General features: G+C 38.4%; 1 protein-coding gene across 1 annotated transcript in view; it reads right to left on the bottom strand.

Moving 5' to 3' along the window:
- Positions 1 to 23,841, bottom strand: part of LOC126252876 (COP9 signalosome complex subunit 3) — a 136,015-nt gene that overhangs the window by 25,136 nt on the left and 87,038 nt on the right. Inside the window, exons 4-7 of the mRNA XM_049953834.1 lie at positions 15,720 to 15,914; positions 15,408 to 15,559; positions 13,470 to 13,629; positions 13,264 to 13,377 (exon numbers count right to left, since the gene is read on the bottom strand). Coding sequence (XP_049809791.1) covers positions 13,264 to 13,377; positions 13,470 to 13,629; positions 15,408 to 15,559; positions 15,720 to 15,914 — 621 coding nt within the window. The remainder of the gene's footprint in view (positions 1 to 13,263; positions 13,378 to 13,469; positions 13,630 to 15,407; positions 15,560 to 15,719; positions 15,915 to 23,841) is intronic.

Here is a 23,841-nt window from a genome sequence, read left to right as displayed (position 1 = left end):
CAAACTTCAACTTCTTCCTAACCAACCAGGCAGAGCTTCAAGATTGTTTGTGTGGCAGTTATAGTCATATGTTATTCGACACTCTCTTTGAGTTGTCAAGGCTGTACGCCTGGTTGGTTACAAAGGAGTTGAAGTTTGTGAGGTCTGAAGATGGGTGTAATCCCAAAACACATAATGTTCTAATAAGAGAGTCAACTGAACATCTCGTGACTTTATTGCGATTGTACAGCATTGGTTGCCAATTATTAACATAAAAATGGTCGCAGGCCTCACACAGGATTTTATGTCCTGTATAACAAACACTCATTTGCCTAGAAGATAAATATTTAGCAGTAAACAACCAGATCTTAGTACAACTTGGGATGCAGGCAGCATGAAACGATTCTATCAGTATGTTAAGCTATGAAAATACAAAGGAAAAAAGCTACAACATGAATGAACTACTTCAATACATTGCTCACAACAAACCACTCCTCAATGACAATCAAAAGGAAATTTACAATGTTATCATGGACCAAATTGACAACAAAACTGGCAGAATTATTTGCTTGGAAGCATCAGGCGGCACCGGGAAAACATTTCTATTAAATCTACTGTTGGTGGTAATACGTTCTAAAAACACATTCCACTTTTACTGGCATCATCTGGTATTACAGTCACAAAAAGGATGACGAACTGCCCATTCTGCCCTACAAATGCCAGTGAATACAGTTGAAGAACAATTCCTGGTACGTAATCTCAAGAGCACCTGGACGGTGTGAACTTCTAAAGCACACTAAAATTATCTTCTAGGATGAATGCAGGATGGCACACAAAAAAATCACTTGAAGTGGTGGACAGGACATTACAAGACTTGCGAGGAAACTCTGAAGTGATGGAAGGAGCTGTACTCATATTCCTAGGAAATTTTCGACAAACACTTCCAGTAATCCACAAGTCAACACCAGCAGACAAGATCAATGCATGCTTTAAAAAATCACATCTCTGGCCACACATACAAACACAGCGACCAACAAAAACTGTAAGAGTTGAACTATCGGAAGACAAAACAACAGCACATTTTGTTCAATAACTTTTACAAATAGCCAAGGCACATATCCTACTGACCAGACGACTGGCCTCATTAAGCACAACAGTGATTTCTGCAATATAGCCACTGCTGAGAATGAACTCATTGGCCAATTTATCTAAACATTGTTCACAACTATACCAATCTGGACTGGCTATTTGAAAGGGCAATTTTGCCAACTAAAAGAATACTGTCAATGATAACAACTTTAATATTCAAAAGAAAATTCCCAGTGAAGAGAGAACATACAAATTGATCAACACAATGGTAAATGTTGAAGAAAGTGTGAACTTCCCTAAAGACTTTCTAAACTCTTTGCAAGTACCAGGAATGCCATTACACTGCCTTTGACTTGAAATTAGATCTCCGATAATACTACTCAGAAATCTCAACTCACCAAAACTATGTAATGGAACAAGGATGATTGTCAAACAGCTATCGAATAATATCATCAAAGCTGAACTTATGGCTGGAAAGTACAAAGGACACACACTATTTATCCCCAGAGTACCACTGTTCACTACTGGATTGCCATTCCATTTTAAAAAGACTGCAATTTCAAATCAAATTAGCCTACAGTTTTATAATTAACAAAAACTGGAAGAACAAGCTTCAAACTATTGTGGCATCAACCACAAAGACTCCTGCTTCTCTCACAGTCAACTGTACATAGCTTCCTCTCAAGTACGAAATTCAAAAAATTTGTACAAACATACCCCAGATACCAAAACAAAAAATGTTGTTTATAAACAAGTACTGTAAATAGTTAGAGTGTTTCCAATAATTTTTTTTTACCTCTTATACTTTAAAGTTTACCTTTTATTCCAACTAACACACAATCCCATATTAATTCCCTGAGCAAAGTCAGGTAACACAGCTAGTTAATTATAAAACACTCGGGCAGCCATTCTAGAGCACTGTTCAAGTGTGTCGGACTTGCAAAAAAATAGGAATAACAGTGGATACTGAATGTATATAAATAAGGGCAGACAGTATGAAGCTCATTCGCACAGGTCTCAAGCAAAATCATGGGAGAAACGGAATAAGTGATTTACTTGAAATATAAATGAGAACATCCTTTGCTCCAATGAGTTGATAGACTCCACTGCTTATAGACAATTTTTTGCAATCTTAATGCCAGCCCCTGAATAAATCATTCTCATCTTACACAAGTACCAAGGAATTGCTTCATCTGTTGGTTAAATTTTAGCATTTTTTCTGTTATTACTGTCAATTACATTTTCTGATTATATCTAACTAATTGAGATTTTCATGGAACTTCATCTTACTTGTTTCCAGCTACTTATTATTTATCTTCCTCCAAACTAACCTTATATTATCAACAAGCTATTATTCCACAGAGTCTCAGTCTCTCATAACCCACACATTATGTGTTACCTTCATTTTTTTTATTTCTACACTATCCTGTCTTTCTGATGGTCACTTTGTAGTATTTTGTGTTTCCTCAGTGACTTCTACCATTCTGTACTTCAGGCTTAGTACAAATACCTCAAACATTTTATTAACTGTATCACAACAGAGATCTTTTCTCTGTAGTACCCTTCAGTCCATGCTCCTTTTTTTTTTTTCTCATTTCATTTCTTTTTTTTTTTTTGCCGTAAACTCTACTTGTTTCTAACAAACATAAAGAAATAAATGCAACATATTGCTTATGATATTACAAGTTATTTTCTCGGTCACAGCCTGTTTTTGGTGTTAAATGCTACTTTGAGGCTGATCATGCCAACATGTTCCATTTCTATCAAATCCTATTTACCCACTCTTCGTTACAATTGATATTTTGTGGATAACCTTTCCTCACTTCATTTTGAACGTACTTGAGCCTCAAATGCTTTTCGTAATCCACATAACTGAGATAATTTATAGTTTCTGATTAGTACAAGATTACTTGAGAGCTCCATGTATGCTGTCATGACTCTCCAATACATGCATAGTTTCTGGCACCTGCATCAATAAATGTCACTTCTCATTCAGCTTTTTCCTACTTTTTACCCCTCATTTACTAAATAACCTTGTAATTTCTACACTTCGTTTCTCATTACCACTTCTTTGGCTTTTTTTCCTCCAGCCCCACATATTTTCACCTTCTAGAAAATTTTTAATTTTTGTCTCCTGCAACCCTACAATAAATTCTTCCTCTTCATTCTGTATGAATCATCTAAGCAACTGTTCATGCTTATAATTGTTGCACCAGTAATTTTTGGTTTCTGTTCTAACAGACTGCCTTGTTATAAGAGCAATGCACTATTCTTATTTTGCTTCACTGATTCGGCTTTAGCTTGCATCATACAATCTCCTTACTCATAAAGATGGTAACACTTTAATTAGATACAGATTGTTACTGCCGTAATATACTTTACATAAATGAGTACATTTTATTGATTTAAAATGAGGATGTATCCACTTTAAGTATACAGTGTCTCTCCAAAGAGACAGATATTGGTAATTTCATTTTTCCAATGTGTAGGTGGAGTCAGCCCAACTAATACTGCTCATCACATCTTCCATGTGGCTCTCAGTGTCAATGGAAAGTGTCAGTCTGTTTCCTGTCACAAACAAAATTACTTTTAAAGAAGAATTTTACATGCCCATTCAACAGAGCAGTCCCAAATTAGTCTAGTACAATATTAATTTTACTCATATGTACCAAAAGGAATGGTAAAACAAGAAGAATAATCAGTACTCTAGCAGTGAATTATGTGCCACCATGCCCCACATAGCCTGCCACCGTCATGCAGCACTGCTACTCTGCTGCTGACAAAGTGCGAGCTATTCTCCTTATTTTATTGTCCCTGTTAATCAACATTGACAAAAGGAATGTCACACGAGACTAATTTTGGATAACTCTATCAAAGTAGCATGCAATATCCCCACTTTAAAAACAATTCTGTTTATAATGGGAAACAAACTGATGCTTTCTGTTGACACGGGCTGTCACACGAAACATGATGAGTAGCATTTGTTTGGGCCAACTACACCTGCACATTGTGGAAAGAAAATTGCAAATATCTGCCAAAACATCAGAGAAAGTGCACCCAACAACTCTTAGGAGAGACACTCTGTGTTTGAAGAGAGTATTGTAAGTTCAGTGATCAGATACAGTCTCCGTCTTTATTTTACTTGAGAGCTGCTATGATGTGTAAGCTGTCCAGAAGTTTTCAGAAAAGTCCACAGTTAAATTGAAGTCAACTATTAATGAAGCCAGGCACCTATGTGGATGAGTTTTGTGGACCGAGAAACCTTGGCATTCATTATGCAGAGCTCTTGCATTTACGTCTTGCTTGCTCCATTCCTCATTGCCAAATGACACACTCCCAATTAGTAAGACGTCATTTGCTTCTAACCAAAGTAGCAGCTTAACTTTAATTTTGGTGTTGATTGGATTTAGCTGCTTTGGGAGTTATTTCTAATCAGGACGCGGCTGTTCAACAATGCTCAACAGAAGGATAAATGGTTTTTGCAATAACTAACACCAAGATATTTTACATTGTTTGACTAATATATTCTCATTAAATGCAATTTTGAGGCAAACACTACCTTCATATGACACTTCTAGTTACTGTTTATCTCAACATAGGTCAGAATTCTTGGTATTACATCACATGTTATAACAATGGTGAACGCACACAATCCTCACTGCAATCCAGTTTGTGACCGGTGCAGTTGACGTGAACGCAAAAATATATGGCACTTTGTTAACCATTATAAAACATTTGTCTGGAACTATCATTTGTCACTAATCAGTACAGTTTTGCTGAGGGTCAACCCATATCTGTGTGGACTCACTCAGCTGGTACAAGACAAGATGTAGCTCATGCCTATGCCTGGACTTAATGATTCCTAACTCAAAGTCAACTGACATTTTACTCGCTTAGCACTAGTGGCACTTGACAATGGATTTTGCCTGTCATCAACCTGCGTGAGGTAAAAATGTGTTTATCATTGGGCACACAATCTCCAGTCATAGCTCTAATTAGTACAAATATTTAATCTACACTTGAGATTTTAGCTAAAGTTACACCCTACTACAGTAGCTTCTTTAACTAGTCAGTCAACAACTGCAGTATTGTTAGTATCACCTAATATCACTACGTGAGCTCACCCAAGTAAAGATTTGTCTTATTCTTGCATTGATACCAGCACTTCAATGACCTTTTATGCAAAGTGTCATCTGTCTTACTCATACTTAAGTTTTTCACAGCTGTTAGTGCAGAATTTGACTCACTGAGAATAACATAAGAAGTCAATGTCATCTGTGAGTAGACAGATAGTGCTTCTATAGCCTGTGTCACATAGGATGGTGCTTCTGTGCATAGAAGTGGAGCAACAGGGAAATGTGGGGGGGATGAGGTCAGCTCATGCACGGCGGCACAGATTGGGCAAACGAAGTCTGCATTGCTGAACTGTGTTGCTGCAGAAAACAATCAGTTTAATCTGCCTATAATACACGGTATTATACACTCAAATCTCTGAGAGGAATAATAGATTTGAAAACCAATTTCAATCAATCACCTACATGTGAGAAATCTTACTTCACCTCTTACCATTGTGCCCAATGCTCCACAGCTACAGTTCGCATGACGTCAGAAGGTGACAACAGCTGATACAGCTTTGTAAAGAAGTCAAGAACAATTTTTCTCAAAATGAAGATTGCCTAGCAAGAAGATTATTGAAACTGGTTGCAACTGTTGTCATTTATTGCATTTTGGACTGTATTATAAGTAAAAATGTAATACACAACAGAATCAACTTCAAACTCAAACCAACTTGTCAAATGCTTCTACTTCGCATATTTTCTCAAAAATGTGTATACTGTGTGTATGTGGATGTGTTTGACTACAGTTAAATGTAAACCACTGTTCATAAAGAAGAATTACAAGTAGTAAAGACCGATGCAAAAGATCATCATAACAATTGTCAGTATATTGTCATGTTTTTCGCTGTAAATGGGCGTTATGAGAGTAAAATAACTCATTCGATATTACAGTGAGAGACGGCATTTATGATCCATTGAACAAGCAAAAATTAACAATCTTCTCCAAATAATTTGAGGGAATGCTGACTGATAATATCAAAAACCATCAATATCTCATTAGGTAACCCTCCCTATCATTTTAAGGCACTTTCCAATTTGTGCCTTGAAACTGACACATGTTTACATTCGAAATATTGGAGTTTTTGACGAATTTATCCAGCTGCATTGTCATGAGTAATTAAGAGCATACAACATGGTGGGAAAAGCTTAACTTCTCTCAGGGCAATACGTTGAACAGTATATCCAGCATGCTTCATGAGATACAAATTTCTAATCAATAAATGCTAGGAAGTTCTCATATACTATGTATGCAATTGATATGTTGACAAACATCTTGTTTAAACCACAGGCCTTTAAAACCAAGAAATATTAGTACTTTACTTTGTTCCAAAGTCTATATCATTAATACCATTGTCATTGCTATCTGAGTCCATGTCCGAGCCATCTCATTGTAAATTTAGGATGATACGTTTGAGGCTCATACCCATCTTTACCTCCCTATCACAGATGCTTTTCAGTGCGTCACACACAGTGTGCCTACGTTGAAGCTGGATGTTGTCTATTGCTTCATACACAAGGGTTTCATTGTCTGTTATGTTGAATGCTTTGTTGTTTTTTTCCCAGTACATATCCCTTAACCTGTGCCAAAATTAGTTCTGCTGAATTATACTGACAGTGATATGTTGGTAAATGCAAAACCGTGAGACCACATGCAACTGCAAGAAAGTCAAACTTGCACATTATTTCACATTTCTCATGTAAATTAATGAGTTACAGGAGTCTAGCATGAGTCTGGCTTACATTGTGCAGAATATTTTTAATTTTTAAACTAGAACACTATGTCTGCATTCCTAGTGTTCGTACTTCGTGTTTTCTATGAAACACTAGAATTATAACTGGCATGTTCATTTTTGAATGGTAGTCATTGCTGTTTTTTCTTGCATCAAAATACAAGTTTAGTCTCAGGAACAAACTCAGAAGAACTGCCAGCACGCGGAATAATAACCCTAGAATCTTTTCCTATGGGAGCCTTGAAACCAACAGCACACTCATTCATTTCTAGCAGCTATTCACGGAATGATTCTGATTCACCCATGTTTCATCAAGGTAATATACTGTTGAACTACCTCCTTCTCTTGCATCAAGCATGTTTATAAGGGATATGGTATGTGCTGCACCTACGTCACTTCTTGCATTTAAAAACTCTCTTCTTAATTCTTTTAGAATTCTATGCAATGACAAGGTGCTACCTTTGAAGCCAGTTTTCTCATGCATAATTGTAACACGTTTCTGTGATGTTGGGTATTCATATCCATTTCAAACACGGAGTGCTTTAAAGTATCATTGTCCAAACCATCCATTTGTGTTAAAGGTTTCTTGTGATTTCAATGCTTTCCAGACGACACAACAGTAAGTTTTCCTGAGGTTTCTATGGCTCTTACACTTTTGTTTATTATTCTCTGTACAGTTCTCTTGTCAACGCATGCTTCTGCAGTTTGTTCTCATATCTTCAAAATGACAAAGATATGAGTCTCACTTATATAAACACATTTGAAGAAGTTATAAATGTGGTAAATAAACCTCCTTGCCTGCTTATGAAGCACTTCGCCTTTATTGCCGCCACCTGACATATTTATTTGGAAATTGCACTGAAACATTTACAGATACACATGCACAGCTATATTGCTACAAAAAAGTAACATCTACATGTTGTTGTTGTTGTGGTCTTCAGTCCTGAGACTGGTTTGATGCAGCTCTCCATGCTACTCTATCCTGTGCAAGCTTCTTCATCTCCCAGTACCTACTGCAACCTACATCCTTCTGAATCTGCTTAGTGTATTGATCTCTTGGTCTCCCTCTACGATTTTTACCCTCCACGCTGCCCTCCAATGCTAAATTTGTGATCCCTTGATGCCTCAAAACATGTCCTACCAACCGATCCCTTCTTCTAGTCAAGTTGTGCCACAAACTTCTCTTCTCCCCAATCCTATTCAATACCTCCTCATTAGTTACGTGATCTACCCACCTTAACTTCAGCATTCTTCTGTAGCACCACATTTCGAAAGCTTCTATTCTCTTCTTGTCCAAACTGGTTATCGTCCATGTTTCACTTCCATGCATGGCTACACTCCATACAAATACTTTCAGAAACGACTTCCTGACACTTAAATCTATACTCGATGTTAACAAATTTCTCTTCTTCAGAAACGATTTCCTTGCCATTGCCAGTCTACATTTTATATCCTCTCTACTTCGACCATCATCAGTTATTTTACTCCCTAAATAGCAAAACTCCTTTACTACTTTAAGTCTCTCATTTCCTAATCTAATCCCCTCAGCATCACCCGATTTAATTTGACTACATTCCATTATCCTCGTTTTGCTTTTGTTGATGTTCATCTTATATCCTCCTTTCAAGACACTGTCCATTCCGTTCAACTGCTCTTCCAAGTCCTTTGCTGTCTCTGATAGAATTACAATGTCATCGGCGAACCTCAAAGTTTTTACTTCTTCTCCATGAATTTTAATACCTACTCCGAATTTTTCTTTTGTTTCCTTTACTGCTTGCTCAATATACAGATTGAATAACATCGGGGAGAGGCTACAACCCTGTCTCACTCTTTCCCAACCACTGCTTCCCTTTCATGCCCCTCGACTCTTATAACTGCCATCTGGTTTCTGTACAAATTGTAAATAGCCTTTCGCTCCCTGTATTTTACCCCTGCCACCTTCAGAATTTGAAAGAGAGTATTCCAGTTAACATTGTCAAAAGCTTTCTCTAAGTCTACAAATGCTAGAAACATAGGTTTGCCTTTTCTTAATCTTTCTTCTAAGATAAGTCGTAAGGTTAGTATTGCCTCACGTGTTCCAACATTTCTACGGAATCCAAACTGATCTCCCCCGAGGTCCGCTTCTACCAGTTTTTCCATTCGTCTGTAAAGAATTCGCGTTAGTATTTTGCAGCTGTGACTTATTAAACTGATAGTTCGGTAATTTTCACATCTGTCAACACCTGCTTTCTTTGGTATTGGAATAATTATATTCTTCTTGAAGTCTGTGGGTATTTCGCCTGTCTCATACATCTTGCTCACCAGATGGTAGAGTTTTGTCAGGACTGGCTCTCCCAAAGCCATCAGTAGTTCCAATGGAATGTTGTCTACTCCCGGGGCCTTGTTTCGACTCAGGTCTTTCAGTGCTCTGTCAAACTCTTCACGCAGTATCTTATCTCCCATTTCATCTTCATCTACATCCTCTTCCATTTCCATAATACTGTCGTCAAGTACATCGCCCTTGTATAAACCCTCTATATACTCCTTCCACCTTTCTGCCTTCCCTTCTTTGCTTAGAACTGGGTTGCCATCTGAGCTCTTGATATTCATACAAGTGGTTCTCTTCTCTCCAAAGGTCTCTTTAATTTTCCTGTAGGCAGTATCTATCTTACCCCTAGTGAGACAAGCCTCTACATCCTTACATTTGTCCTCTAGCCATCCCTGCTTAGCCATTTTGCACTTTCTGTCGATCTCATTTTTGAGACGTTTGTATTCCCTTTTGCCTGCTTCATTTACTGCATTTTTATATTTTCTCCTTTCATCAATTAAATTCAATATTTCTTCTGTTACCCAAGGATTTCTATTAGCCCTCGTCTTTTTACCTACTTGATCCTCTGCTGCCTTCACTACTTCATTCCTCAGAGCTACCCATTCTTCTTCTACTGTGTTCCTTTCCCCCATTCCTGTCAATTGTTCCCTTATGCTCTCCCTGAAACTCTCTACAACCTCTGGTTCTTCCAGTTTATCCAGGTCCCATCTCCTTAAATTCCCACCTTTTTGCAGTTTCTTCAGTTTCAATCTGCAGTTCATAACCAACAGATTGTGGTCAGAATCCACATCTGCCCCTGGAAATGTCTTACAATTTAAAACCTGGTTCCTAAATCTCTGTCTTACCATTATATAATCTATCTGATACCTATTAGTATCTCCAGGATTCTTCCAGGTATACACCCTTCTTTTATGATTCTTGAACCAAGTGTTAGCTATGATTAAGTTATGCTCTGTGCAAAATTCTACAAGGCGGCTTCCTCTTTCATTTCTTCCCCCCAATCCATATTCACCTACTATGTTTCCTTCTCTCCCTTTTCCTACTGACGAATTCCAGTCACCCATGACTATTAAATTTTCGTCTCCCTTCACTACCTGAATAATTTCTTTTATCTCGTCATACATTTCATCAATTTCTTCATCATCTGCAGAGCTAGTTGGCATATAAACTTGTACTACTGTAGTAGGCATGGGCTTTGTGTCTATCTTGGCCACAATAATGCGTTCACTATGCTGTTTGTAGTAGCTAACCCGCACTCCTATTTTTTTATTCATTATTAAACCTACTCCTGCATTACCCCTATTTGATTTTGTATTTATAGCCCTGTAATCACTTGACCAAAAGTCTTGTTCCTCCCGCCACCGAACTTCACTAATTCCCACTATATCTAACTTTAACCTATCCATTTCCCTTTTTAAATTTTCTAACCTACCTGCCCGATTAAGGGATCTGACATTCCACGCTCCGATCCGTAGAATGCCAGTTTTCTTTCTCCTGATAACGACGTCCTCTTGAGTAGTCCCCACCCGGAGATCCGAATGGGGGACTATTTTACCTCCGGAATATTTTACCCAAGAGGACGCCATCATCATTTAATCATACAGTAAAGCTGCATGTCCTCGGGAAAAATTACGGCTATAGTTTCCCCTTGCTTTCAGCCGTTCGCAGTACCAGCACAGCAAGGCCGTTTTGGTTAATGTTACAAGGCCAGATCAGTCAATCATCCAGACTGTTGCCCCTGCAACTACTGAAAAGGCTGCTGCCCCTCTTCAGGAACCACATGTTTGTCTGGCCTCTCAACAGATACCCCTCTGTTGTGGTTGCACCTACGGTACGGCCATCTGCATCGCTGAGGCACGCAAGCCTCCCCACCAACGGCAAGGTCCATGGTTCATGGGGGAAGAACATCTACATCTGAATGAATAATTTAGTCACTCTTTGAATGAAACTTCACTGTTGTGAAGCATGGTGATAGGACAGCATGAGGGACGTGGTTGTTGCAGTCTGATTGTAACTTGTGGATAGCTGTTCGGAAAGAGAACTAATCTTACTGGCTGCTAACAGTTAATGGAGGTGGATGCGCAGAACAACTGAAAATTTTGCTGACTTCCTACATGGCCCAAATTGTAGTGTGGTCATGAGTACTGCAATTGTGATACTTGTCTCTGCTCGTAATTTGTATAAAACAATCTTCAGCAAACTTTGAATGTAGAGCATATTTCCAATGGAGTCATTAATTTATGAGCCATCAGTGTGCTAATGGATTTATTTGTGATGCTCTCTTTAAAACTACTCCAAATTTTTTTATGTAATTGGGTACCAGTCATGAAAAGAATACCTACCAGTTGTTACTTTGGCCAGGAATAATTTGATTGACTACAGTGTGTTAAAAGTCTTCCTGTATAGCCTCTGAGTGTCTAAGTGCACCTCTACTATGGTGGAAGAGTCATAGTGACTCACAAATGCTCAGTTAAGCATTTTATAGTCACTTGAGCAACTGGATCAGTTTTCTTTGATTTTTCATTTGATATCATTTCAAAAGAAAATCAACACAGACATACTGTTATCATGGGTGAGTTGAAGACTAAATGAGCTTCAACCAACACTGCTTCAACACACTCATCACTTTATACTGACATTTGTTAGGGTTGGCAAAGTAGCTATCTGTAGCAGATTCTTAACAATCAATACTGTAATTAATGAAGCATAAGAGTTGTGCAGGCATTCCCTATCCACATCCCATCCTAGCTCTGGTTAGTTGCCTCATACTTGTGAGCAATGTGTTTTATGTGCACTTTCCAGGTTAATTTTTGTTTCATGGGGAGTTATATATATATATATATAGGACAATTAAATCCATGGGGAATAGCCATTGAGATGTATAGTTACTTCAATAAGAATTGTTTTGGACCTAGAAAAGTATCTGGTTGCCTTCTAGAGAAATACTCATCATGCAAATACATGCATTTGTGATTCTCCATGCTTTCCTGGTGGATCACAAAGGTAAATTTCACAATATTTCCTCAAGACAACTCCTTGATATTGTCAGACTGTAGCTGTAATGCAAATGCAATAGTTTACGTATTGCAGAACTTTTACCTTCTATGGCAATATGTTATGTAGGCCATTAGTTTAAGTACAGTAGGGCCACTAAAATCTAACTTTGGGGCAATCTCATATTCTTAGTTCTTGGTCATATTGCACATCATTCTATGACAAGAAGTAGTCAAAGAGAGTGAGAAAATTACAGGCACTTAGCATGTTACATGTCTAAGGAAAAGGTCACAATATTCAAACCACTACTCTACCCTGTATTGAATCATCTGCTCCATTATCTTACAGAGGCACTCTAGTTGTGTTACTGGCCAATAAGATGACATTGAAACAGCTTGCTCCTTAGTTTCAGCATGGGTATTATTATCCTGCTTCCTCTTGAAAGCTTAGTATTTTAATGTTCAGTCCACTTTCTATATAAAATATATAATAAATAGCACCAAACTAGCCGATTTTAAAGCTCACCTTTCAAATTCCTCCCTCAGTTTCTGTTTCAATCATTCTTCTTTAACCATTCTCAATCAACAGTCTTTTGTGAGTCATCAATACTAGTGTCAGACCATTGTTTGTTCTACAATTTTTTTGTCTTTCTTTCATCCAGACAAATGAAGAATCCCAAATCCCATCTGTGGTGTCTGTATATGTGTGGATGGATATGTGTGTGTGTGCGCGCGAGTGTATACCCGTCCTTTTTTCCCCCTAAGGTAAGTCTTTCCGCTCCCCGGGATTGGAATGACTCCTTACCCTCTCCCTTAAAACCCACATCCTTTCGTCTTTCCCTCTCCTTCCCTCTTTCCTGATGAGGCAACAGTTTGTTGCGAAACCTTGAATTTTGTGTGTATGTTTGTATTTGTTTGTGTGTCTATCGACGTGCCAGCGCTTTCGTTTGGTAAGTCACATCATCTTTGTTTTTAGATGAAAAATTATATTTTATTTATATTAACTCATTTCCAAGCATCTGAAAACAGTTTTGGTTGTAACATACCTCTTCTTCCAGGCGACGCAGCATAGTGGGACTATTGTATTTCTCAGGGTCATCATGAAAAATAACCATGCCATCTTTCTGGTTTATTGTAGCAAATATATCACCATCTTCTATCTTTAAGAGAAATCAAAGAATTGGGTAAATCACATAATATTTAATCAACCATCAATTTTTACTCAGATTCATTCTCATGTTAAAAGCTTTACCATGTTCAGTATGTATTTTTCTGCTTCTGCTGGACCTTTGAGCTGAACACGACTAGCTACATCTGACAAAGACAATGTTAAAAAGGTTTTGGTCAGCCTTTGAATATTCTTCCTGTACAGAGATGCTAAAACCTGCTTTACAAGACCAGCATTGCTATCTCTGTGAAAAGCAAAATGCAATTCAATTAAATTTAATGATAGAAACAAAATTATATGTTAATCAATGAATAAAACAAAAGGTAATATTGTATGTTGCTCATGCAACAGATGTGGAACATATGCATATATCAGGCAATGCAAAAAATATTAAATCAGAATAAATGCAATGTTTGGTTGTTAACTGCATGTGCACCTCAGTGACACTTGTGGGAAAAGATGAAATATGTCACACCTCCATGACTAGCAGTCATCATGAAACATCAGTGGCTCTTTGACACATCCCTTATCAGCCTTTCCTCTCTTTGTTTCCATTCTGCTCTAATCTACTTGCAATTTATCAGTAATTTCTCTTTCTTAATTACACAACATTACTAAAATGTGCACTGTAACTTGGCATTTCTAGCAGAGAGTGTTGAGAGTGACAGAAACGTGTTCCACTCTCCACACACTACTCAATGGAACTGAGTGGAGAGGAGAGATGAATACTTGCCTTGCTTCTCTCTTAGTGCAGGTAGTATACATCTGTGTTTTGTGGTTCTATAAAAACAAAACTGACATACTGAGGTAACAAGCAATCAAATGTTTTGCATAAGTAGAACTGAAATTGCCGTATACATTAATGTGTTCAAAAATGACATTTCCGTAACTATATTTATTGCTGTATCTTACATATCATTGAAATGAAACAGCATTCAACAATAACTATTACAGTATAATGCTACCACACAGAATATTGTTTGACAGTGATGGTAGTGGCCAGAAACAAGTCAATCTCTGTCCAAGTCATATGACTTCTACCATTTCCTTTGTTCCCATCACTTGCCACTAAAAATGCTAAGTTACAGTAGGCACCCAGAACCCTCTCGGGATTGGGCTTTGCTCTTAGTTTGTAAAGTTCCCTCTCCTTACTCCTCCTCATTTCACTCTACACTTCCCTCCCACACTTAACGATTTCCATCCATATTATTTCCATGTTGTAAAAAATTACTTAACAATGTCAAAAACAATAATAATTCCATGGCAGCACAAAAATTGGATGTTATTTTCATAACAAGACTTAACTTTTAAAAAATTAAAAAATAATGAAAAAAGTACATAATTTGAACATTAAGGAAAATTCAGCTGAGCATTTAAGATGCATTATTTATTTTAACTTTTCTTAAAGCTGTAATCTGAATTGGGACAGATTACTACTCGCCACATACAGGAGGTGTTAACTGGCAGACAGACACATTAAAAGTAGGCTAACTAACAGATACAGTTCTCCTCCAAATTTAGAAACACACATACATTCATACACGCACATGGCAACTGTTGTTTCCAGTCACTGAGGCCCAACTGAAGTGAGTAGTGATCTCCATTGGGGTGGAGGAAGCTGCAATAGTGTTGCCTTTGGGCATATGCAGGGATTTGGTGGGCTGCTAGGTGCAGCAGCATGAGGCTGTGCTGGAAGGAGGGGAGGGGGAGGAGAACGGATCCACAGAAGGGGTAAGGACTATGCATATACAGTGGCAGATGGGAGGTGGGGGGACAGGAGGCAAGATGCCACAGTGGAAGCAGGGGAGGGCACACAGGTAGATGAACAACAGAAATTAGTGAAGTATGAGGTCCAGGGGGTTACAAGAATCAAGGACATGCTGCAGGGAGTGTTACCACCTGCACAATGCAGAAAAGCTGAATGCACCCTCTTCTTCTTTCTTTCTTTCTTTCTTTCTTTTGCAATATTCCACTCTCCACTATTTACATCTAATCAAATTTATGAAAATGTACAATTTTCACCTGGCAAATGTCTCCTGATATTTACTGATTGTTGCTTTCAGATCATCCGAGTTGTTGGTGCTATAAGATGATGCTAAATCATGATAAGCTTGGCTCAGAGGCTTTATGAATCTTCCCACAACTTGTGATGTATACTTTGGTATATTCTGGACCTGGAAAGTTTTAGAGTACAAGGTACAACATGCATGTACAGATTTATTTGAATCATAATTATAATTCTTGGTTGAAAACTGAAATACTTTTATTTGCAGCTTAGCAAATTCGACCGACTATGTCCTGGTTTCAGTATATATCTGCAATGAATATACTTACCTTGCCATGTAGTATAAGTGATACAAGGATATATTTCTTGTAAGCCTCCAACATTACATGTGACACTGCCATAGCTGGGGTGGTAACGGCTACTTCAAAGAAATATAGAGCCCTATCATAGTTTTTAAGTGCTGCATAGATCATTCCACCATAGTAATAATACAGAAGGAAGTACTTAGCATCAAACTGTCCACCCTGAAAATAGAAAACAGTCACACAGTAATGGCAGAGTACAGACTCACAAACCAAAATCTGACATCCACTGTAAAATAATAAGATCTATGAGTATTTCATTATTCTAAAATTATATTTCTAGGAAAACCATAAATAAAAATACCTAAGTTCTCTAGATTATCCATTACCTTACTACTTCTTAATGAGATAGACTGAATGAGGTAATGCTATCTAAGTTTGATATAAGCATGTTGTTGTTGTTGTTGTTGTTGTCGTCGTCACCTTCAGTGCAGAGATTGGTTTGATGCAACTCTCCATGCTACTCTATCCTGTGCAAGCTTCTTCATCTCCCAGTACCTACTGCAACCTACATCCTTCTGAATCTGCTTAGTGTATTCATCTCTTGGTCTCCCCCTACGATTGCTGCCCTCCAATACTAAATTGGTTATCCCTTGATTCCTCAGAACGTATCCTACCAATCAATCCCTTCTTCTAGTCAAGTTGTGCCACAAGCTCCTCTTCTCCCCAATTCTATTCAGTATCTCCTCATTAGTTATGTGATCTACCCATTTAATCTTCAGCATTTTTCTGTAGCAGCACAGTTCAAAAGCCTCTATTCTCTTCTTGTCCAAACCATTTATCGCCCAGTTTCACTTCCATACATGGCTACACTCCAAAGAAATACTTTCTGAAAAGACTTCCTGACACTTAAATCTATACTCGATGTTAACAAATTTCTTTTCTTCAGAAACACTTTCCTTGCCATTGTCAGTCTACATTTTATATCCTCTCTACTTCGACCATCATCAGTTATTTTGCTCCCCAAATAGCAAAACTCCTTTACTACGTTAAGTGTCTCATTTCCTAATCTAATTCCCTCAGCATCACCCAACTTAATTTGACTACATTCCATTATCCTAGTTTTGCTTTTGTTGATCTTCATCTTATATCCTCCTTTCAAGATACTGTCCATTCGGTTCAACTGCTCTTCCATGTCCTTTGCTGTTTCTGACAGAACTACAATGTTGCCGGAAAACCTCAAAGTTTTTATTCCTTCTCCATGGATTTTAATTCCTACTCCAAATTTTTCTTTTGCTTCCTTGGCTGCTTGCTCAACATACACATTGAATAACATCAGAGATAGGCTACTAACCTGTCTCACTTCCTTCCCAACCACTGCTTCCCTTTCATGCCCCTTGACTCTTGTAACTGCCATCTGGTTTCTGTACAAATTGTAAATAGCCTTTCACTCCCTGTATTTTACCCGCCACCTTCAGAATTTGAAAGAGAGAATTCCAGTCAAAATTGTCAAAAGCTTTCTTCAAGTCTAGAAATGCTAGAAACGTAGGTTTGCCTTATTTAATCTTTCTTCTAAGATAAGTTGTAGGGTCAGCATTGCCTCCAGTGTTCCAACATTTCTACGGAATCAAAACTGATCTTCCCCGAGGTCAGCTGCTACCGGTTTCCCATTTGTCTGCAAAGAATATGCTTTAGTATTTTAAAGCCGTGACTTATTAAACTGATAGTTCAGTAATTTTCACACCTGCCAACACTTGCTTTCTTTGGGATTGGAATTAATATATTATTCTTCCCCCCCCCCCCCCCCCCCCCCCACCCCATGAACCATGGACCTTGGCGTTGGTTGGGAGGCTTGTGTGCCTCAACGATACAGATAGCCATACCGTAGGTGCAACCACAACGGAGGGTATCTGTTGAGAGGCCAGACAAACGTGTGGTTCCTGAAGAGGGCAGCAGCCTTTTCAGTAGTTGCAGGGGCAAGAGTCTGGATGATTGACTGATCTGGCCTTGTAACACTAACCAAAATAGCCTTGCTGTTCTGGTACTGCGAACGGCTGAAAGCAAGGGGAAACTACAGCCGTAATTTTTCCTGAGGGCATGCAGCTTTACTGTATGATTAAATGATGATGGCGTCCTCTTGGGTAAAATAGTCCCCCATTCGGATCTCCGGGCAGGGACTACTCAGGAGGACGTTGTCATCAGGAGAAAGAAAACTGGCGTTCTACGGATCGGAGCGTGGAAAGTTAGATCCCTTAAGTGGGCAGGTAGGTTAGAAAATTAAAAAATGGAAATGGATAGGCTAAAGTTAGATATAGTGGGAATTAGTGAAGTTCGGTGGCAGGAGGAACAAGACTTTTGGTCCGGTGAATACAGGGTTATAAATACAAAATAAAATAGGGGTAATGCAGGAGTAGGTTTAATAATAAATAGGAAAATAGGAATGCGGGTAAGCTACTACAAACAGCATAGTGAACGCATTATTCTGGCCAAGATAGATACGAAGCCCATGCCTACCACAGTAGTACAAGTTTATATGCCAACTAGCTCTGCAAATGCTGAAGAGATTGATGAAATGTATGATGAGATAAAAGAAATTATTCAGATAATGAAAGGATATGAAAATTTAATGGTCATGGCTGACTGGAACTCGATAGTAGGAAAAGGAAGAGAAGGAAACATAGTAGGTGAATATGGATTGGGGCTAAGAAATGAAAGAGGAAGCCGCCTGGTAGACTTTTGCACAGAGCATAACTTAATCATAGCTAACACTTGGTTCAAGTATCTTGAAAGAAGGTTGTATATGTGGAAGAAGCCTGGAGATACTAGAAGGTATCAGATAGATTATATAATGGTAAGACAGAGATTTAGGAACCAGGTTTTAAATTGTAAGACATTTCCAGGGGCAGATGTGGACTCTGACCACAATCTGTTGGTTATGAACTGCAGATTGAAACTGAAGAAACTGCAAAAAGGTGGGAATTTAAGGAGATGGGACCTGGATAAACTGAAAGAACCAGAGTTTGTACAGAGTTTCAGGGAGAGCATAAGAGAACAATTGACAGGAATGGGGAAAAGAAATACAGTAGAAGAAGAATGGGTAACTTTGAGGGATGAAATAGTGAAGGCAGCAGAGGATCAAATAGGTAAAAAGACGAGGGCTAGTAGAAACCCTTGGGTAACAGAAGAAATATTGAATTTAATTGATGAAAGGAGAAAATATAAAAATGCAGTAAATGAAGCAGGCAAAAAGGAATACAAACGTCTCAAAAATGAGATCGTCAGGAAGTGCAAAATGGCTAAGCAGGGATGGCCAGAGGACAAATGTAAGGATATAGAGGCTTATCTCACTAGGGTTAAGATAGATACTGCGTATAGGAAAATTAAAGAGACATTTGGAGAAAGGAGAACCACTTGCATGAATATCAAGAGCTTTGATGGAAACCCAGTTCTAAGCAAAGAAGAGATAGCAGAAAGGTGGAAGGAGTATATAGAGGGTCTATACAAGGGCGATGTACTTGAGGACAATATTATGGAAATGGAAGAGGATGTAGATGAAGATGAAATGGGAGATGTGATACTGCATGAAGAGTTTGACAGAGCACTGAAAGACCTGAGTCGAAACAAGGCCCCCGGAGTAGACAACATTCCACTAGAGCTACTGACAACCTTGGGAGAGCCAGTCCTGACAAAACTCTACCATGTGGTGAGCAAGATGTATGAGACAGGCGAAATACCCTCAGACTTCAAGAAGAATATAATTATTCCAATCCCAAAGAAAGCAGGTGTTGACAGATGTGAAAATTACCGAACTATCAGTTTAATAAGCCACGGCTGCAAAATAGTAACGCGAATTCTTTACAGACGAATGGAAAAACTGATAGAAGCCGACCTCGGGGAAGATCAGTTTGGATTCCGTAGAAATGTTGGAACACGTGAGGCAATACTGACCCTACGACTTATCTTAGAAGAAAGATTAAGGAAAGGCAAACCTACGTTTCTAGCATTTGTAGACTTAGAGAAAGCTTTTGACAATGTTGATTGGAATACTCTCTTTCAAATTCTGAATGTGGCAGGGGTAAAATACAGGGAGCGAAAGGCTATTTACAATTTGTATAGAAACCAGATGGCAGTTATAAGAGTCGAGGGGTATGAAAGGGAAGCAGTGGTTGGGAAGGGAGTGAGACAGGGTTGTAGCGTGTCCCCGATGTTATTCAATCTGTATATTGAGCAAACAGTAAAAGAAACAAAAGAAAAATTCAGAGTAGGAATTAAAATCCATGGAGAAGAAATAAAATCTTTGAGGTTCGCCGATGACATTGTAGTTCTGTCAGAGACAGCGAAGGACTTGGAAGAGCAGTTGAACGGAATGGGCAGTGTCTTGAAAGGAGGATATAAGATGAAGATCAACAAAAGCAAAACTAGGATAATGGAATGTAGTCGAATTAAGTTGGGTGATGCTGCGGGAATTAGATTAGGAAATGAGACACTTAAAGTAGCAAAGGAGTTTTGCTATTTGGGGAGCAAAATAACTGATGATGGTCGAAGTAGAGAGGATATAAAATGTAGACTGTCAATGGCAAGGAAAGCATTTCTGAAGAAGAGAAATTTGTTAACATCGAGTATAGATTTAAGTGTCAGGAAGTCGTTTCTGAAAGTATTTGTATGGAGTGTAGCCATGTAAGGAAGTGAAACGTGGACGATAAATAGTTTGGACAAGAAGAGAATAGAAGCTTTCGAAATGTGGTGCTACAGAAGAATGCTGAAGATTAGATGGGTAGACCACATAACTAATGGGGAGGTATTGAATAGAATTGGGAAGAAGAGGAGCTTGTGGCACAACTTGACTAGAAGAAGGGATCGGTTGGTAGGACATGTTCTGAGACATCGAGGGATTACGAATTTAGTATTGGAGGGCAGCATGGAGGGTAAAAATCGTAGAGGGAGACCAAGAGATGAATACACTAAGCAGATTCAGAAGGATGTAGGCTGCAGTAGGTACTCGGAGATGAAGAAGCTTGCACAGGATAGAGTAGCATGAAGAGCTGCATCAAACCAGTCTCAGGACTGAAGACCACAACAACAACAACATATTATTCTTGAAGTCTGAGGGTATTTTGCCTGTCTCATATATTTTGCTCACCAGATGGTAGAGTTTTGTCAGGGCTGGCTCTCCCAAGCCTACCCAGTAGTTCTAATGGAATGTTGTCTACTTTGGGGCCTTGTTTCAACTTAGTCTTTCAGTGCTCTGTCAAATTCTTCATGCAGTATCATATCTCCCATCTCATCTTTATCTGCGTTCCCTTCCATTTCAATAGCACTGACCTCAAGTACATGAATGTAGTGTTTGTAATTCCTCACATATTCACTGAGAATGTTTTTCAAGTATTTTTGCAGCTAATATGTAAATGCACCACTAACTACTGGTCTCAGTGAACTTCAGGAGGGCCATATAGTCGTGGTGGCACAGCTGCTTATGCTCTTAATGGTGTTATGAGGTGAGACTGACAAATCTGGGAAGAGTCATCATATTCATTTCTATTTTATTTGTGGGACTGAATCTTATCTCTGTATGCGACATCATTCAGAAGATCGAATTTTTTGTTGTTGTAGTCCACATGTGGCACTGGGACTATAACAATGCCCTTGTCTGTTGGCAGAATTACAGTTTCCTTGTCTTCTGCAGATTTCTCTATGATTCTTGTTATTCGCTGGAGATATTGGATGTTAGTACTGGTACCATGGTAAGTACCCTACAGATCTCACTGTGAACTTCTTCTTCTGCTTTTGATGAGAGAAAACTGCAATATGCTCCATGGAGCTGAGGTAATCTGATATTGATAGCATTTTTTCATCTACATCTACATCTACATGGATACTCTGCAAATCACATTCAAATGCCTGGCAGAGGGTTCATCGAACCACCTTCACAATTCTGTATTATTCCAATCTCGTATAGGGCACGGAAGGAGCGAATACCTATACCTTTAACAAGGATCTTCACTGTATCCTACTGCAGATGTCTGTTAGTGAGATTAATTACTGTACAGCTGCATGCTTCACATCTAGGCTTCTTTTTCAATCAATCAAATTCTGATTTCTGGCATGCAGATATTTTCAACTGCATTGATTCTGTATGTGACTATGTCGTTCTGTCAACTGAGTCCCAAGAATCTGCAGAGAGTGTAACTGACATGTAGATATGGAGATGAAGAAGCTCTTTTGAAGTGACATGTAGCATTTGTTGGGTGTAATTAATTCTCTCTCATATTAGTACCAGGTTTGCACAGCACATAATCCTATTTGCCACTAATGTTAATAGATGTTTGACTTTGGTAAATGTAGTGAGACCTTGTTGGAAAGGTCAGCTTACTAAGAAGTTGATGTTTCTTCTGGTGGATCTAATCCAACTTGTGTCCATTATGGAACATACCCCACCTGTAGAGTGAACTGAAGTGATCTCTCAGATTTTCTTGGCATGATTGATTAATGGTATGCTTCTAAATACACAGCTAACTTATTATTTTGAAAACTGACCCAGTCACCATCTTCAACTGCCGCAAGTATTCTTGTTACATGTACTTGCTGCCTGAATTCGCACCCACCGTGCCCTTGCGTTTTTCAGAGCCTGTACTAATATTCCCTAAAATGCACATTCTCTTAGTGTTTCCTGGCTCTGGTGAATGATCTTAATAAGTCGAGTGTCAGACTCCACGACTTGCTTAAATTGAAACCTCTATCTCCTGAAGCTTGAACAGTTCCTGGAACGTTTATACTCTATCCATCCTAATCACCATTTGTCACAAAAAAATATGCTGCTTAAGACTGGTCCATAGAGCTCAAACACTTTCAAAAGAGGAGGCACTCACCGAAGAATTACATCTACAAATAGGGCTCCAAAAGAACGAGTACTCAGATCATCAAACTGAGTGGGTGTTGCAGTCAAAACATCAAGAACACCTGAGAAAGAGAAGCCAAGAACTGCTTACCTGCCTTAAGCTGTACTGATATCTGATCGCTAGACTCCTACAAAAACATGGTATCCAGTGTATTTCACTCCCATCAACAAAGATTTAAAAAAAATTTTCTTTGTAATGTGAAATATGATCTAGGGGTCTGAAAGCTAGCTGTGTACTGCATTCCATACAAAAGTGCATCAGCTGTCACCAAGGATTGCTTCGAATACAATCATGAAATGAAATATGAGGAGACTAGTACTGCGGTGCAAGCATCAAATATCTGAGACAGTGTAACTAAGGAGTCTATCGAAATAAAGATGTCAGAAAGTCTAATGAAGAGTGACAGAGGTTTCAATTTAAACAAGGCCTGGAGTCTGGGATCCAGTTTATTAAGATCTTTCTTTACATCCATCGGAGTGGGAAACACTAAGAGAATGTGCTTTTTGAGGAATATCAGTACAGTTTCTGAAAAACAACAGAGCGTCAAAGGACACAGTGGGCACTGGACAGTGAACACGGCTATAAACAGTGGCACAGGACCAACAATAGTACATGTAACAGTAAAACTTCCAATGCCTGAAGGAGACAACTGGGTCAGCCACTAAATATTTTGCAAAAACTGAAATTAGAGAATTCAATACCAAAATAAAAGTGCGAGGGAAAAAAAGAAAACACCTCCTGACTATTGACTCTCAATAGAGAACTTTTTTTAGTCATTTAGTTATGAAATTATTTGTTTTTTTTTTTTTTTTTTAAATCTTGTTTATTAGCTTCAAGTGTCCCTACAGCTGTGCAATACTCTCCTTTGTATTTTCTTTTATTTTTGTACATTACATGATTAGTATAGTTAATTTCAAAATGTAGCTCACACAGTCTCCTAACACAGAATAAATAATACTTTTTCAGCCCCATTTGTACTAAATTAACTTAGCACCCACTGCTTCATTTGAATAGACTGTATGGCCTGCAGAGATTTTGTTTTTATTTAATTGAATTTTTATGTTGTTCACAAATTGCAAAACATTCTAAGCTCTTCATGCTACTTAATGCCCTATAAGCATGATCTTTATACCTAACTGAGCAGTGAAATATCAATTTCATTAAGTTTAGCTTTAAAATTTTTTTAATGTAATGAAATATTTTCTTAAAAATTTTCAGCCCCTATTGCACTCCCTTAGAAGTTGAATTTCCAG

The sequence above is a fragment of the Schistocerca nitens genome, chromosome 4, assembly GCF_023898315.1.
Source record: "Schistocerca nitens isolate TAMUIC-IGC-003100 chromosome 4, iqSchNite1.1, whole genome shotgun sequence".
Lineage (NCBI taxonomy): Eukaryota > Metazoa > Arthropoda > Insecta > Orthoptera > Acrididae > Schistocerca > Schistocerca nitens.
The sequence above is the reverse complement of the archived record's forward strand: the minus strand, read 5'-3'. Positions and strand labels throughout refer to the sequence as shown.